Raw genomic sequence first — 19,121 nt, forward strand, 5'->3', positions numbered from 1 at the left:
AACTCACTCTTCATTCTACGTGAATGGCAAAACTCGGTCCAAAATTCTAGCACCCGGAATTGGGTTCTTGTCATTTAGCCAAATTGAGATGAACTAGTGTTTGTAGACACTGTCCGGATGATCAAAATGTGGCAAAATACCATGGGATTCATAATATATAGTCAGTCCATTGAGCCTTTCTCATCTGCGTTAAGATGGAATTCAAAAATTTGGGTAGAAACTTGGGGATGTATAGCGTTCATCTCAATTTGGCTAAATGACAAGAACCCAATTCCGGGTGCTAGAATTTTGGACCGAGTTTTGCCATTCACGTAGAATGAAGAGTGAGTTAAACATTTTTTTATCCGCAGCGACTTTTGGAGACCTCCGTAATCTACAAATATAAAGCGAATTTGTTCGTTTCTTCGCACTGAAGGTGGGAAGCAGACTTTTCTGAAACCATTACGGAGTAAAGAGAAATGAAATTTAGAAACAGTGTGGTAACATCAGGGCAGCGCGTTGTCAGTTTGACACACTTGGTGAGCCAGTTCAACACGCAACCGAAACAGAACAATAGATATTCCATCCAGTCTGATGTCGCTGTTACTGAAATTCATAGCAAGGCCTCCTGTTTCGGCACTGAATGGCTGGAGCCTGATTTACAGCCATGTGTAATGTTGTCCATCAGTATATTGTGAGGGCAGCGCCCGGCTGTTTAAACCCTATCATTGTTAATCATCTCATCCAAGTCCACACGCTCTTCCTGGACAGGGAATGAGAAGGCTCAGTTTTCAGATCGCAAAGGAAGCCACCCACCTCTCAACGGACGCCGAGTGAGAGCACAGCGCAAGAAGAAATCACTCTTTACCCCCAGCCCGTGACTGAAGTAGATTTGCAGAGTTGGATCTTTCCTTTACAGTACGCTGTCCAAACCTCAACGGACACGTGCAAAGTATGCAGAACGCAGGAAGACCCTTGTGCGCCTTTTGGTTAGCGAAGGAGCCCAAGCCTACATCGGGCGAGACATTAATGTTTAAGTTTATTTGCTATTGTTAACAAGTAGGCTGACATTGACACTGCAATTAACTAATGGGAGAAAACATTAATGTATTTCAGAGGGCGATGTGCTGGGCAAATAGAATGAAAACCAGTCGTTTTATTCGCCTGCCGAAAATAGTTCCCAATTATTGCTTTAGTTTTGGGCTATATTTGAGATCTGGGGCGTCAGTGAAAGAAATGGTTAATGGCCCCAAATGTTAAGGAGAACGTTTTGTGTGTTTGTTCTGTCCATTTCCACAGCCGGTACTGTTAATTCTAAACCATGTTCATACCGCTTTCCTTAAAAACAGAGCTGTTTCCTCTCTGGATTAAGACGCACCAGGACATTGCAATGCCCTATATTCCATAATGTGGAGATGCCGGCGTTGGACTGGGGTAAACATAGTAATAAGTGTCACAACACCAGGTTGAAGTCCAACCAGTTTATTTGATAGTAAACCCACAAGCTTTCGGAAACACTGACGAAGGAATAGTGTTTCCAAAAGCTTGTGGCTTTACTATCAAACAAACTGATTGGACTTTAATCTGGTGTTGTGAGACTTTTTACTATATTCCATACCCATACACGCAGAGGCCATAAACTACATTGGGGCGTTTTTTTCCCCCCATTTAAATTCCAGAATACTTGGAAGACTGAATCCATTGACTGTCGGTGTAGTAATTCGGATCACAGTCGGAAGAAAACGCCCTATTTATTTATAAAACGCGTGTTGGATTTACGCAAAGATCCAATTTCCCTTCAGATGGGGAGAGCTGCGTGGAATGTGGGGGAATACAGGAAAACAGCTGCATGGAGAGGGACAGACAATCCGTGTTTTAAAATATACAAACGAGGCCAGACTACTGTTGTTGCACTGGGACACATGTTACCAAATAAAGCCGACAACGACGCCCCAAACAAATCAAATGAGACGCAATACGAAGAATAAAACTGCACTCTTTAATTATTTTGCTATATTTCGTCAATCCTTTTTTTAATATATACATATATAAGACGAGGCTTTTTCACCCTCCAATTTAAAAGCAACTGCATTAAAATATATATTTCAGGTTATAGCTCCTGTGGTATAATTATACACATTTAAGTGAAGTAAGGTTGACGCTTAAACTTGTCGCCAACATTCCCCAAGCGATATTCGTCATAGAAGTAGCTGTCAGGCCATAGAACATACAGTATAACCTGTACATTAAAATAGGATAGTGCTTCTGCCGATAGATTTCAGGGAGTTCCGAGTTAATTTGCCTCGACTCTAACGGGCCAATTGGTAAATGGGCGATTCACACTGACTGGACACCAGTTGCTGAGAGTTTGCTGTTCACTGCTTTGTAGTGGGCAGGGCAGAAATGGGATCTAACAGAGGAGCCGTTTTACATTGATTCATAACGCCATTCATTCCAACCCCAGAATGTCTTTACGTTTTGCAACTTATAGGTTTGCGTGCTGGGGGTTGTGTAGGCTGAAGGTATTTGTGTGAGAATGTCCAATCAAGTTAATGTAATGGCGATCGAGGCTTTGGACAGAGTGCAGGAAGTTGTGCTGCTGGCCCGGGTTTGCGATGGGCATGGTCGGACTGGGGATGAAGGAGAGGCCGGGACTCCGGGCCGAGCCGTGCCAGTGCAGTGGCTGCGTCCTCGCCACCCCGGCCCCCTGCTGCAGCAACGATTCGTTCAGCCGCGGGTTTGTGAACTCTGGCACCGGGTGGAGCTGGTACGAATATTCCGCATCGTGGCTGGAGATCGGCCCGAAGATGGGGTCGGCGCAGCGGCGGGCTTTGGACTGCAGGAAGGCGAGGATCCGGGCGTATTTGGTGTCCTTGGTCTCCATACGCTCCACCGTGGTCAAATAATGGACCAGGTTCTTCATGCACTCGTGGTAGCCAGCGTGGAAATAGTTGGCGAACTCTGTTAATAACTCGCCTGTGTAAAACAAGATCACACAAAAAAAACCACATTTGTTAGGATCCCGCGTTAATAACGAATTTCCTACCCTAAAGATCGAAATCTTTGGATACCCAAATTCTAACCACTCCAGTTGTAGAAATGCATGTCTATTAAAGCACTGGGTGTTAAAATATTCCAGTTTGGGGCTGTGGGGTACAGGGTGATTTGGAAAGCAGAGTGAAATTCCAGACAGTCATTTCTCGGCCCAACCCGGATATTTCCAATCGAATTTTCCCATACCAGAGCGCCTGGGCACACACACACACACAATTTGTAAATATCTTTCTTGTAAAGGTGCAGAATTGAACCAATCTGCGCCATCCAGCTGCACATTTACTGCCTCCCCCTCCGCCCCCCGCCCAGTGAACTCCAGGAGAGTGGCTAAAGGAAAGAGCGGCTCTGGCGCGCTTTCACCAGGCTGGAAAATTTCCCCCCAGATGCCAGCATGAGAGACAGTTCGCTCGCCGACCTCTCCAGATTATTTTCCTTTAACATTTTTCAGCGAGCCAAAACCACAACAACAAGAGGAATCCCCCGATTAGTCTGTGCGCAACGGCTCCAGAACACCACCCGCCCTCAAACTAGCTGCAAACTGAAGTTTGGTTAAGGAAATCCAGTTTATTCAATGTTAAGTTTTCACCTTCGGATCGAAGTGCGTTTTGGTTTTGATGTGAAATCACAACAGTTTTTTTTTAAAAAAGGAACAGCACAGTGCTAAGAAATTAGGTTTCTACACCCGAGATTTGCGCTCTGGGGTTTTTATATTAAACTCTCCCACCACCACCCCCCCCACCCAAGTTTACCAAAACTCAAAAAGTGTTGCAAAGTTCTGAATGAAGCTCAGTTATTTCTGATTCTTCTTAAAGATATATTCAAAGCAGAGATGGTGGTGATACTTTACCTTTCTCTCTCCCTCTGGCGAAATCAGCCGAGTGGAGAGCCCTTAAGTACTGAACTGTCATTTCCAAGATCTCAGCCTTCTCCAGCTTCCCGGTGCCCTGAAATAAGAGAGCGAACATAAACCAATAGGTGCAGGTAAGAAAAAGTAGCAGCAGTCCAGCCCGCTGTGCGCCGTGGAGGCAGCAGTGTTGGTTACTTTGCACTTTATACATACATTAAAAAGTATCAGCAAATACCTGTTTCGCCAGTGCCATCGGGACAGTTTTGCCAAGTTCGTTCAGGCAGCGATTGATTCGATCTCTGCGTCTTTTCTCAATCACCTTGTGGGACACTGGAGCGGTCTGAAGAAATGTTTCAACAACAAAGAAAAAAATGGTTACAGAAAGATAAATGAGAATTTGGCAACGGGACGTCCCGTGGACGAACGCCGTTTTATTGGGGGCACACCCCTCTTTGTGAGAAAGTAGATGGATTGCCATTGCACTGGTGACTGGCTTTCAATAAAAGAGTATTGTTTTAAAATGTACTATATATAAGGGGGAAAAAACTGGATTATAACTTGCATTGCCAAAAGAAATACTGCAAAGGAGAGACACGAATTTAAATGAAGGTGTTCTTCTTACCTTGCGCTCTTTCGCTTTGGATGACATCTTAAATTCAGACAAAGAGGATAAAGTGAGCAATTAGCAGCCAAACTTTTCCTTCCGAGTGCTTTCTGCAGTGAAATAAAACGCGACTGTGCTCCTCCAGGACTGTAAGTGGCTCCTTATAAAGCGATCATTAAGGGGGCCAGGGGCATTCATTGCCTAAATTATTCGCCGGGATTAGAGAGCGGGGCATTGGGGAATATGTGGTTAAAGAGGTGGCAGGAATCTGGGGCTGAGGTACTATAGACAGGGGTTAGCAGGGGGCAGTCCGGCTTTGTTAATCCACGTGGCTCTTCAAAAGACACGTGATCGCCTCCCGAATATCATTTGCATAGCAATAAAAAGGCGGGAAATGTGAACTAAGGCTGGTGTCTGTCCTGATCCATCAGGGCGCAGTGCGCACAAGAAAAGAAGAAAGGAGAGGCACACACAAAAAAGTTTCTTTTTTTCCCCCCTCTTCCACCACCCCCCTCCCTCTCCCTTTCCATTTCGCCTGTTTTAACAAAACTCCAGCGAGCGATCCCAGCCCTCAAGCATGTCCGGAGTCATTAAAGTAATTAAGTAAGCCTTTAATAGGCTGTTCCGCGAGTTCAAGGGAAGGGGAAGGCTCCCGTTTGTTCTCACACGACTTGGTGACACATCCATTTTATGGGAGATGGCAAGCTTTTGTTTCCACTCATTATTTATTGGAGACCTCGGCAGGTGTGGGACCGGGGCTGGCACACGAACATTGCTTGCTTCAAAAACCAGCCCCAGCAGACTTTGGCACACGAGGCTACCCACCACTGGATTCGATTTGGTGGGCTCAATTTGTAGCCTATTATCCTATAAGAAAATGTCTATTGAAACCAGTGAATAGTTTCGTTGGCCTAAATTTTAATAATGGGAGATCTTTAAGCATTGTGGGGGGAAGAGAGAGAATAGAGGGAAAAAAAATCAAAGGGAAAATGCAGCTGGTCTAGTCTAAAAGTGTATTATTCGCTGTCACCTGCAAGCGAGAGAGCCTGGAGATCCCTATTCATTTGCCTAATTTTGATCAATTTAACAAACTTTGGGAAAAATTACTCTGGCATTGTTCAAGAGGGCAAAGCTTGATGATCGAATTAGCAGCATGTTCTGATCCGGTAAATGTCATTAGAGAGAAAGAGACAATCGCCTTTAAAATGGTTCCTTTAAATGCGCCAAGTGGAGAAGCCAGGGCGCTAATATTCTAAAGACAGCGCTTTGATATGATAGGCTACTTTGCATCCCGCTTTTGCAATATTATCATAACAAAAATATTTTAACATGCGACTAAGTAAAATGGAAACAAAGCTGCTTTATTTTTCCTCTTCCACCAGCGGCCTTTTAAGCAAAGTTTACTTGGCGATTGTTTAGTCTGGTGGCGACAGTTTAGCAGACTCCCCTCCCCGCCACACCGTGACATCTTTGCGCAGGGGTTTTTAAAAATTAAATAATAAAAATATGTTTTCGCATTTTTGTAAATACCAAACACAGGATCTGTAAAAGGTGACGGGAGCATTGTACCGTGTCACCCGAGTTTAAGGACGGTTTTTTTAAAAAAGTAAATGTCAGGAGATGAATATCTACAAACTTCTGTACATAAAGTCACTTCTGGGGGTGACGAACATTTTGGTTTATTTCAGAATTAGCAAAATAAGTAATACATAAATAAAACTATGGGGGGATACAGAGTGTAAGGCATTACAGCGGGCAGGAAAGTATAAATCTATTTTCATATACTGTACACTTTATACATATATAATATATATGATCGGATATCTGAAATAGTGCAAAGTCTTTTTATAAGTGTTTTTAAATACTTCTCTCAGGGTTTAAAATTAAGATCTACAGAAGTGTCACATGAATCGAAATGCCTGTGGAAAAATTCTGTACAATTGTAAGTTGTTATTTGCAGAGAGTGATGCCCACGACCTTTTGACTTGCCACAATGTGGCTAGTATCAGTTTGTCAGACAAATCGGTTTAGCTGAGAGTAGTGGCCTTGGCGATGAGCTCTCAATGGGAAATTGTTCTGTTTGAATTAATCTTCAAGTGAAAAAAGACGAAGGTCACTCAAGCAACTCCGTCTTTACAATTATGTGGAAAGCATATTTAATGCAATGGCTCCTAGGAATATAGCGTTTACATTTCACTTCTACATTAATACATATTGTCTACTAAACCCAAAGGCGAGCAGAAGGGGGGTTAGCAAAAAAAAAGACACTGCCCTAAATCGCTACCCGAGCATTTCACATCTTTTGAAATCTTTGTTTTACTCGTAGCTCCTTGTTTTGCGAGGTACAATTTCCAGATTTGGATTTTACTTGTTACAGCCAACATTAATGAAAATAACCTTGGAGACCACTTTTTTTTTAAATCTTTGCGCATGTGAAAGCACCACCAACTAAATTAAATTTATAGAATCTTAGTTATGTGGTCACTAAGTGTGCCCGTGATTATTTGCGAAGAAAAATATGTTTTGAAGTCCCCACAGACGGTTCCTTCTTTTTCATACATGATCTGAGTGGGATATGGCAGTGGGACACACCCAAACTGTAGCGAAATACAGTTTTCAAGTGATTTGGTGTGCAGCGCAAGCCGCTATATTGCTTTTCACTCTCCAAACTCCAAGGAGAAGGCGGCTAACAACCTTTAGTTCTCCAGTATCCCTATAACTCCCTCAATCATTCCCAATGGTGCTTTTGGATTTTCTTTGGTAATAATTGATTATTTGCGTGCTGAAAGGAAGTCACTGGGATATAATATAGTGGCTCCCACCGAAGTTGTAAAGGGCGCCATCTCCGGAAAAAAACACACTCGGTTGGGTTCATTCCATTTTAGAGTCAGTTGGTAAGGTTACATTTTCTCACCCCCAGTGTACCGGCTCAGCCTCCTGCCAATTGAGGTGCAGAGCATTTGAGGACCAGCAATCAAGGACTATGTGGATAAGGTGAAAAAGTGACGTTGAGGATTATCATATCAGTCATGATCTCATTGAATGACGTGGTTCAGACTCGATGGGCCGAATGGCCTACCTCTTATCATCTTTTAAGATCTCCCATTAGTGACTAAGGCTGTGATTTAACGGGCAGCAGTGATCCCAGGGCTGTTATATGCTTCCAAGGCTTGGATGACATCCAGAAGACAGCCCAAAGCACTGGAAAAGCACCATTCGTGGTCCTTTGACAATATCCTTCAAATCCAATAAGGAGAAAGTCAGTCCACCAAGCCAACATGCAAGCATCAAGGTGCTAATCATTGAAAGACATGTCATTCCCATGCCTGACACCACATTCACAAAGCAACTGTTCTACTCAGAACTCAGTCACAATGGGAACCTCCCATCAAGATACTGCAAACACTTTAGGGATATCCTCAAAGCATCTGTAGAATAGTCTCACAACACCAGGTTAAAGTCCAACAGGTTTATTTGGTAGCACGAGCTTTTGGAGCCTTTATCAGATGAGACGCGCTCCCAAATAAACCTGTTGGACATTAACCTGGTGCTGTGAGACTACTTACTGTTCCTACCCCAGTCCAATGCCGGCAACTCCACTTCAAGGTATCTGCGAAGAGGTCAAATATCCTTGCCAACTCATGGGAGACCCTGGTTTGTGACTGACTAAAACAGAGATCCTGGATTGTGACTGACCAGGAAGGCACTGAATGCACAAATGAATTTTGGCTGCAGCAGGCAAAGGAAGAAGAAAAAGCATAATGACTGCAGTTTAGATTTACCGTTGTCTATGTGAGCAAATTTCTAAATGCAATGTTCAGATTATAACCAAAATGTGGAGCAGCAGAATGCCTACTTTTGTCTGCAGTTGATTGACATCTCACAATACTCATAATAAAGGTGGTCGGACTAACCTATTCACTTCTGTACTACATAGCATTCTAGTCTAAATACATATAACATTTTAATGTTTTTAATTCACAGATGTCCCTTTCTTCACAGGTTCCCCAAATCTTTCCCCATTCCATTCAGTGTGTTTCCAGATAGATAAGTGTCATGAAGTGATTCTGGATACTCACTTTGCAGTCTTCCTTCTTGTGAGAAAACATTTTTTCTTAGGCAAGACAATAATGGGGTGACTAGAAGAATGCACCAGTTATGTTGACTGGCCTTGCTAAATTGTTTGATAAGTTGTTGGAAAGCATTTTGAGAGACGTGATCTACATTTAGAGATGCAAGGACTGATTAGGACAGTCAGCATGGCTTTGTGGGTGGAAAATCATGTCTCACAAATTTGATTGAGTTTTTTGAAGCGTTAACCAAGAAGGCAGTGCAGTCAATATTGTCTACATGGACTTTAACAAGGTCTTTGACAAGGTACCACATAGTAGGTTATTGCATAAGGTTAAATCTCACGGGATCCAGGTGAGGTAGCTAAATGGATACAAAATTGGTTTGATGACAGAAGCCTCAGGGTTGTTTTTCAAACTGGAGACCTGTGTGCCTCAGGGATCGGTGCTGGGTCCACTGTTATTTGTCATTTATATTAATAATTTGGATGAGAATTTAGTAGGCATGGTTAGTAAGTTTGCAGATGACACCAAGATTGATGGCATAGTGGACAATGAAGAAGGTTGTCTTGGATTGCAAAGGGATCTTGATCAGTTGGGCCAGTGGGCTGATGAATGGGAGATGGAGTTTAATTTAGATAAATGCAAGGTGATGCATTTTGGTAGATGGAACCAGGGCAGGACTTACTCAGTTAATGGTAGGGTGTTGGGGAAAGTTACAGAACAAAGAGATCTAGGGGTACAGGTTCATTACTCCTTGAAATTGGAGTCTCAGGTGGACAGAGTGATGAAGAAGGCATTCAGCATGCTTGGTTTCATTGGTCAGAACATTGAATATAGAAGTTGGGATGTCTTGTTGAAGTTGTACAAGACATTGGTAAGTTTTGGAATACTATGTACAGTTCTGGTCACCCTATTATAGAAAGGATATTATTAAACTAGAAAGGGTGCAGCAGAGATTTACTAGGATGCTACAGGGACTTGATGGTTTGAGTTACAAGGAGAGACTGGATAGACTGGGACTTTTTTCTCTGGGGTGTAGAAGGCTGAAGGATGACCTTATTGACGTCTATAAAATAATGAGGGGCATAGAGCATCTAGATAGTCATTATCTTTTCCCAAAGTTAGGACAGTGTAAAACTAGAAGGCATAGGTTTAAGGTGAGGGGGAAGAGATACAAAAGGGTCCAGAGGGACAATTTCTTTCACAAGAGGCTGATGAGTGTCTGGAACAAGCTGCCAGAGGGTGTAACAGAGGTGAGTACAATTTTGTCTTTTAAAAACCATTTAGACAGTTACATGGGTAAGATGGGTAGAGAGATATGGGCCAAATGTGGGCAATTGGGACTAGCTTAGGGATTTTAAAAAAAGGGCAGCATGAACAAGTTGGGCTGAAGGGCCTGTTTCCATGCCGTAAACCTCTATGACTCTTTGACTAAATTGCCCCTTAGTTTCATGGGAGTTAGCAGTGTAAATATGTGGGGTGATGGGGAAAGGGCTTGGGTGGGATTGTTGTCAGTGCAGACTCGATGGGCCAAATGGCTTCCTTCTACACTGTAAGGATTCTATGAATCTATCATTCTACATGAATATTATGGAACCGGTCTTATCTTTTCAGCATGCGGCGAACTACTGGGTGCAAATTCATCTCTTCAAGTATTGCTGACGCAGATAAGGCTGAAAGGAAAGCAAAGAAAGACCGAGGGTGGGATTTCCCAGCCTCACTCATCCCAAAACCATAAAATCCCACCGAGGTTAACAGACCTTTCCATGGTTTGCCCCCTGCCCGCTCCGATTCCTGTGGCAGTTGGGACAGTAAAATTCAGCCCAGATCTATAACTCCAAATAACCAAACTAAGCATGAGGGAATAGAGACAGATTTGTAATTGTGTCACACTCTTCATGACTTTACAACTTCCCAAGGAGCTTTTGTTTTAGCCAGTTCTAAGGTACAGTAATAAAAACATAGAAAGAGAAATTTTAGAGTCAGTAAGATCCACCACTGTTTTGTGAAATGGAACTTTATAATCAAAGGATTTCATCTCTACCAAAAGAAAAAAAAGATAGTACTTTTTCTTCTTGTCAGGAGCAAGACCAGCTGCACAGCATTCTTGGACTAGGCTGAAGCAGGCAATGATGAATATTAGGTCATTCTCTTGAAATTCATGGACAACATTTGAAAGATGAGGTATTGAATGGAACTTGGCCAGACTTTATTATATTTCAAAAATGGTGATCCTTCCATAGAAAAATTGATCACTGTGTTTAACAGACCATATATGAGATTGCAGTGATTCTATTAGAAATTCCTAATCCAACACTTGCTTTTAAATTACTAGACAGTACTAGGATGTCAAACATGGACAGGCTCTTGATTTTAACCCAAATTAGATTCAAAAAGAGAGAAACATTTTCAGATCAAATTTCCAAAGCTGAAAAAAATATTCTTGGAAAGCACTAATTTCCTGTCGCTTTTATGGCACAATTGGGCTCTTCAGTAGTGAAGAGATGGAGAAGATGGAGGATACAATGCTAGCAACATTTCAAGCCTGTTCAAATATGGGGAACCAAATGTCTTTCTGAAATAAGAAGTACAAGGACAGAGACCCTTTTGGGTGTGAAAACAGGCAGTGAGAGTTGAGTAACTACAGCAGAAGATTGATCCCTAGGAATAACCAAAGGATCATAAGCAGGTACTACAGATGTGTTTCTAGGTATCATCATTCAGTGAATTGCCCAAAATGAAAAGCAGGGTTTTGAAACCACACATCGCATTGAGGGCAAGGAGGATGATACTCACCAATCAGAAGGAATGATATTGGACATTAGAAGCTTCAGTCTGGTAATGAGTGTCCTAGTTGCTGATTTGTTCAATTGTGCAGTTCTAGTTAATGTGTATACAATCACTGAAAGCAATAGTAACTCCAGGGTAAATATCGGGAGAAGCCATTTGTTAGTAGTGATGTCATGTGGCATTGAGCAAAATACCTTTACTGTTAATAAGCATTCAATGAAGAAGGCTCCAATGAAGTTGGACAAGATAAAGCAAATGTTTTGGGAAGAGCTGTAGATTTATAATTTGCACAGTTGGGATATTATCATAAAGCAGAAATTAGATATAACTCTTGATGCTAAAGGGATCAAAGGATATGAAGGTTGATGCGATCAGAATATTGGATTTGATGATCAGCTATGATCAAAATGAATAGCAGAGGCTTGAAGGGCTAAATGGGCTACTCCTGCTTCTATTTTCTATGTATTACTTTAATGCCTGTCATCTCTAGACAGAATGTTAAAGAGGTATTAATGCAAGCTGTTGGCAAGGACTTAAAGGAGAAGAAGCAAATTGCTGTTAAACTATATTGAAAATTTGCACATTTGAAGATTCTGTTGAAGGATACAAGGAATACTCTATACTTTTTAAGGGTATTTATGACAAATTTAATATTTGTAAAAAGTACAGGAGAACACTATCATGAACAGTAGTAAGTCTTCCATTGGCGAGGTAAGTTGATAAAACTATAGTGATGAACTTCAAAGTTTGGGATAAAAAAATTATCTTCTACATTTTATGGATGTAAAGATTAGCTTTAGTTTGCTAACAATCATTTTATAGTGAAGAACAAAGAACAAAGAAAGTTGGATAGGAACGGGCTGGGAGCACTAGCTAAACTCTTTACAGGTAATAGAGGTGTATTTGCCAGTGATGAATTCAGGAGTATGTTTGGAAATGTGAGTATTGTAGCAATGCACACAGCAGTAGACAGTCCTTTTAGCAATGGCATATGTGGGAAAAATCATGCCATGATTGACATAATGCGATAAAAATTTTAGCTGACCAACCAAATTGTAAATCTAATGTGGGCAGTACATGCAAAAAACATGCTTCAGATGGTTGGGGGACCACAGCCTATCAGTTAGTTTATGGCAGGAATCTGAAGTTACTTTCAATTATGTGTGACCATTCCCTGGCTTTAGAGAGACTATTATTTTTGCAGAACAATTTAATGCCACACACGTAGGGAAGGTTTCAGATAAAATCAGGAGAGCTTTGAAAAATTGAATTATGCCTTCCAAAATGAACTTAAGCCTGGGAACATGGCTTATTATAAAAGAGAAGGACAGAAAGAATGGAGAGACCCAGAAAAAACTATAGACACTGATGGCAAAGTGATAACCTTGCAACATGGCAACCAACATGTTAAAGTACATGGCTCACTGGCACTGACTGCAAATTGATGGGACCAGAACAGATGACAGAAACTGAAGATGCCCCATGTACTTAACACACACATATATATACAAGACCTGGACAGACAGCAGATTGTGTCAAATAATGGACTAACTGAGAATATCCAAGTGATAGTGAACATCAGAATAGAGCCATTTATCTCAAAGATCAACTACAGAAAGTTGGAACTGAGATAGCATTTGAGCCAGAAGGAGCAAATGAGTAGAGGAAAGCCATCACATAGGAAGGACAGGAAAGGTAGTGGGGAATATATAAAAACTGGCTAAATGGACAGGACAGAATAACAGCTCTATGGATTGGCAGAAGGAAGTACATTTGTGGAAAGCCAGGAAATGTAGTATAAGTTCAGGCAGTGGGCCTAGTGGTGATCACAACACAAGGAAAAGATCAAGAAATCGTGATAGGAAGTCTAGTCACAGGAGGGATGCGTTGAGTAGTAGTAGCCTAGATAGGGACAAAAGATCTCATAGCGCCATAGTATTTTCCAGTCTGATCTATCCGACCAAAAGCCGATTGTCTTCTGCTAAAACAAATCTAGCAATGCTATATTGGTACTATGAAGGAAAATGAGCAGGAATTTTCTTAATACACATAGATTATTTCTTGTTGGGGTGTGGGGTGGGAAATCTGTAGCATTTGGGGAATTTGCAATCAATAAAATTATAATGGAATTCAAAATTGGAAGTCAGGCTTCTTGAGTTTTTAAGTGCGTTGGGTTGGACATTGATTCTTCGAGACAGGATTTATTCCCACTTGGAAATAATTGGATGTATTAGTGAGAGGCAACATGGTTTTGTGAGGGGAGGTCATATCTCACTAACTTGATCGAGTTTTTCGAGGAAGTGACGTAGACGATTCATGAGGGTAGGGCAGTGGATGTTGTGTACATGGACTTCAGTAAGGCCTTTGACAAGATCCCTCATGGCAGACTGGTGCAGAAGGTGAAGTTGCATGGGATCAGAGGTGAGCTGGTAAGATGGATACAAAACTGACTCGGTCAAAGAAGACAGACGGTAGCAGTGGAAGGCTGAGTTTCTGAATGGAGGCCTGTGACAAGTGGTGTTCGTCAGGGACCTTTGCTGTTTGTAATATATATAAATGATTTGGAGGAAAATGTAATTGGCTTGATTAATACGTTTGTGGATGACACAAAAGTTGGTGGATTTGCAGATAGCAATGAGGACCATCAGGGGATACAGCAGGATATAGATCAGTTGGAGACTTGGACAGAGAGATGGCAGTTGGAGTTTAATCCAGACAAATATGAAGTAATGCATTTTGGAAGGTCTAATACAGATAGGAAATATACAGTAAATGGCAGAACCCTTAAGAGTATTGATATGCAAAGGGATCTGGGTGTACAGATACACAGGTCATTGAAAGTGGCACTGCAGGTGGAGAAGGTAGTCAAGAAGGCACACAGCATTGAGTTTAAAAATTGGCAAGTTGTGTTGCAGCTTTATAGAACCTTAGTTAGGCTGCACTTGGAATATAGTGTTCAATTCTGGTTGCCACACTACCAGAAGGATGTGGAGGCTTTGGAGAAAGTACAGAAAAAAATTACCAGGATGTTGCCTGGTATGGAGGACATTAGCTATGAGGAAAGGTTGGAGAAACTTGATTTGTTCTCACTGGAACAATGGAGGTTGCGGGGCGACCTGTTAGAAGTCTATAAGATTATGAGAGGCATGGACAGAGTGGATAGTCAGAAGCTTTTTCCCAAGGTGGAAGAGTCAATTACTAGGGGGCACAGGTTTAAGGTGCCAGGGGCAAGGTTAAATGGAGATGTATGAGGCAGATCTTTTACATAGAGAGCAGTGGGTGCCTGGAATTTGTTGCCGGGGGAGGTAGTGGAAGTGGATACAGTAGTGACTTTTAAGGGACATCTTGATAAATACATGAATAGGATGGGAATAGAGGGAAATGGTCCCTGGAAGGGTAGAGGGTCTTAGTTAAGTCGGGCAGCATGGTCGGTGCAGGCTTGGAGAGCTGAAGAGTCTGTTCCTGTGCTGTAATTTTCTTTGTTCTTTTTTCTATTAGTCAGACTGAGTTGTGAATAATCCTGAATCAACACTCCTACCCAGAGACTGTTAAAAGGATCCTGATAAATTGGTCCAGATCCTCACTAAGGGAAGACAACAATCAAGTAAGAAGCAGATCAATAAAGAAGTTCAAATGGACAAAATAAACTGGACGTGCACACAGACTAGACTGTGTGCACGACTGGATACATGTTACAATGTATAAAAACTGAGCATCGTACTGAAATATGTTACTGTTGGGGAAGTGCTAAAAAAAAGGTATTGTAAAAATTAAATTTAAAAGAATGTACGCTGAGGTTTCCAGATCTGGATGATCTAGAAGGGATAAAATTAGTCATCTTTAGAAATCTCTCACACGTTAACCTTCTTGATGGTTATTCAAGTACAGCAGGATTCATTATGTTTTTAGTCAGAAGAAATGATAAATGTTGTCTATAAGACTGGGAATTGAAAAACAATAAAGAGAGTAGTTAAAAGCACCCTAACCGTGGGGACACTTGCTCTGATAGAAGTGACAGATATGAGTGTTGCTTATCGAGTATGTTAAAGGAATTCCTACATAAGGTGCAATCAGGGAAATATTTGCCTATAAAATGTTACTTAGATAATTGTTCAGTCTGGAACAATATCCATTTGACAAAGAACATCAAGGAAAAGATGTTAAGATTTGATCTCAAAAGTATAAAAGTGATGCTGGAAAGAAAGGAGATGTCCAAAACAAAATGGGTCAATGCAGTTCAGATTGCTTCACAAAAGTATCTGCTTTTCCAATTAAATTGTTGGTTGTCTTGAAGCAAGACACCTTGTGCTATAATGAATTATTAATTTTAATTTTTTGCTTTCAAGGTACGGGAATATGCAGCGCATTAAAGATTGATTATGGAATAAGATAGAACATGCATTATTATTTTGTATCTTTTCTTATGAATAGGCTTTGTTTGCACATCAATTTAATGAAAATGGTGGTGGGTGGTGAGGGGGGGGAGGTTTTAGTTCAAATTTCAAATTCCAATTGTGGTGGGATTGGAATCTGGAACCCCTTGGGTTTATTGCTTATTAGCTCAGTGACCTGTATCCCATTAGGCCATAGAAGAAAACCAATAAAAAAGGAGGAAGCGAAATCTGTTCGTATCTAATAGATTCTGCTGATGGGTTTTAAATACCTAGTTGTTTAAGGTAATAGGGTGCACATGTATTAGATATTAATTGGCTAATTATACTCAGATATAAAGAAGAATGAGCACTTCCCCAGCATTGTATTGGAATGTTAGCCTGACCATGTTCTCAAGTCTTAAGTGCTGTGGGAACATAGAACCTTTTGATTCAATGGTGAGGATGTTATACTAGACATGGATTAGAAGGAGCTATTTCCCTTATCAGTGAGGCTGATAAGGGAGCCTAGATTTAAAGTAATTGGCTGAAGGCTTAGAGAGGAGAGGAGAGGAGGTGATTTTCCTACCAGGAGGTGATGGTTGTATGATAACTTCCTGCACCATTACCTTTGACTGGCTTCTTCTATCTGTTTGTGCACTGCTGCGAAGCAACATCATCTGGAAACACACCCAGTTCTACTTTGCTGCCACCTCTCTCAGGCTTTTCATTGCCTCTGACTTGTCACATTGCTTCTCCCATATTTGATACTGGATGAGTAGAAATTTCCTCCAATTAATTATTGGAAAGACATGCTATTGTTTTTGGCCTACACCAGGAATGTAATTCCTTAGGACTGATTCTATCCCTCACCATCTAAGGCTGTGCTAAGTTGTTTGCAACTTTGCTGTCCTATTTGATCCTGAGCTTCCAATTCCATATCATTCCATCACCAGTATTACCTCTTTACTCCTCTATAAATGTCTTGCTGCCTATATCTTGATTCACTTGCAGTCAAAGCCCTTGAGCATGCTGATGTTTTCTACAATACAACTATTCCAGTTATTTGGGAATCAAACGTTCAAGTTCTGCCCAGTGGAGCTGGTTTTTTTTTTTGAGTGATTGGCCCTTAGGTTTGGGCTAGTTGGCTTGGAAAAGGGGCCCTGCTGTTTGACTGTCTTTCATGCCACTGATTTGGGTGATTTTGTACTGCACTGATGATATTTCTCCAGTGTTTTGAAATGTTGTCCAAGCCTCCAAAGCAACATAGAGGCTAAGAATGTCTGAATAACATCAGCAGTAATATTTAATTGTAATGTTTTGGAGGACTGAGTGCTCAGCCCTATCTCTCCAATATTTTGAAGAGTAGATTCTACAATATAGATGATTATCTTCAGCATTATCTTTGACCTGGAATAATGGAAGAGTGTTCTGAGTGCAACAATAAACAGCAGAGAATTCTACATTTACCAAACAGGACTACAAAATTGTAAGAAGATTGGAAGGGTAAATATGTGAGGTTAAGAGGAAAGGACCCAGTTGGGATTGTTGGTGCAGGCTTGATGGGCTGAATGGCCTCCTTCTGTACTGTTGGAATTTTATGCTCAATGATTCTATATAGATTTTTTTAGGAAGATTTGCTTGCATGTCCTTCAGTTTAATCACTAGATTTGATGACTATCTGCTTATCTCAGTGTAAGGCAAGATTTTCATTTCCTGCAATGTTTGTATGGGAATGATATCCTTTGTGTGCTCTCTTGCACGAACAATGCACAACCAGCTGTTAAGAACCTTGTTCTGGGTGGAGGTCGAGGATTCCATTCCTTGGCAGGCCCAACAGTTCCAGAACATGTATGGAGCATGATAGTATAACTGCCATGCATGCCCTGTTCTGGCTTGTTTTTGCAGTTAAAGGGTTTCCATTTGGGATATCAGTAATAAGCCTGCATAGTGTGAAAACAATCACAGGATCCAGTTTTGTTCCATAACAAGGGGAGCTAAGAGTAGAGAGGGGACCCAGGGTGAGAATTGAGTGAGAGAGACCCTGGAAGGCGACTTCGAGAGGAGACCATTGGTAGGAGTCATCAGGAAGAGAAACCTTTTGTGGGAGGAGGCAGAATAAGAGCCTCAAAGCAGTGAAAATGTTACAGGTGACAGGCTCCTGATGGTGAGGGCTCATGAAACATTGAAACCCTACAGTGCAGAAAGAGACCACCCAACCCATTGAGTCTGCATCGACCACAATCCCACCCACACACTTGCCTGCTAATCCCTCTAACCTATGCATCTCAGGACACTAAGGGGCAATTTTAGCATAGCCAATCAACCTAACCTGCACATCTTTGGACTGTGGGAGGAAACCTGAGCACCCAGAGGAAACCCACACAGACACGAGGAGAATGTGCAAGCTCCACACAGACAGTGACCCAAACCGGGAATTGAACCCAGGTCCCCGGGGAGCTGGGAAACAACAATGCTGATCGTTGTGCTACCAGACCATACTACCATGAGATGCAATGGAGAGCTGAAAAGGCAGTGAAAGGTTGGTGACTCCATGCTGTGAGTCACTGGGCAAAGGGAACTGTGGTGTCCTGCTTGGTGTGTCTAATGAGCTGGAGTGATTGCAGACCTCTGAGATGCAGAGGGATCTGTTGTCCTAAAGCATGCTTCACAAAAGGATAATATGTAGGTACAGCAAGTAATTAGGAAAGGAAATAGAACATTTCTCATTTATTGTGAGGAGCGTTGAATACAAAAGTAGAGATGCATCATTTCAATTATACAGGGCATTGGTGAGAGTACATCTGAATATTGTGTACAGTGTTGGTTTGGAAACAGTTCAGAAAATATTTACTAAACTAAAACCTGGATTGGACGGATTGTCTTCAGAGGAAATGTTGAATAGGCTAGGCTTGTATTTGCTTGAGCTTAGAAGAGTAAGAGGTGACTTGACTGAAATACCTAAAATTCTGGGGGTGTTGACAGGGGAGATGTGCAGATGTTTTCTCTTTTTTAGAAGATTCTAGAACTAGGAGCAACCCTTTGAAAATAAGGGGTTGCCCATTTAGAACAGATGAAAAGAAATCTTTTGAGGGTTTTGAGTGATTGGAACTCTCTCTTCCTCAAAAGGTGTTGGAAGCAATGTCTTAAATATTTCAAGGCCATGGTGGATAGGGTCTTGCAAAACAAGGGGGTGAAAGGTTACTGGGAGTAAGTAGGAATGTGAAGTTAAGGTTATGATCAGATTGGCATGAACATATTGAATGGCGGAGTAGGTCTAACAGACCAGGTGGCTGACTCCTGCTCCCAGTTCATATCTTTGTATAAGTTGTACTTGAGTCAGTGCTGGAGTCTAGCCTCACAAAACCAGTGGAACATAGCATCGCGAGAAGAGATTGCTCACC

General features: G+C 41.6%; 1 protein-coding gene across 1 annotated transcript; it reads right to left on the reverse strand.

Annotated features, from left to right (window-relative positions):
* Positions 1 to 2,464: 2,464 nt before the first annotated feature.
* Positions 2,465 to 4,529, reverse strand: helt (helt bHLH transcription factor). Its single transcript, XM_080189737.1, has 4 exons — positions 4,503 to 4,529; positions 4,116 to 4,220; positions 3,881 to 3,977; positions 2,465 to 2,955 (listed from the first exon to the last, which is right to left on the reverse strand). Exons 1-4 carry the CDS (start codon positions 4,527 to 4,529, stop codon positions 2,465 to 2,467), a joined length of 720 nt encoding a protein of 239 aa, XP_080045863.1.
* Between the last annotated feature and the right edge of the window lie 14,592 nt (positions 4,530 to 19,121).

This window comes from Carcharhinus amblyrhynchos, chromosome 5 (genome assembly GCF_965287045.1).
Source record: "Carcharhinus amblyrhynchos chromosome 5, sCarAmb.v2.hapA, whole genome shotgun sequence".
Classification (NCBI taxonomy): Eukaryota; Metazoa; Chordata; class Chondrichthyes; order Carcharhiniformes; family Carcharhinidae; genus Carcharhinus; species Carcharhinus amblyrhynchos.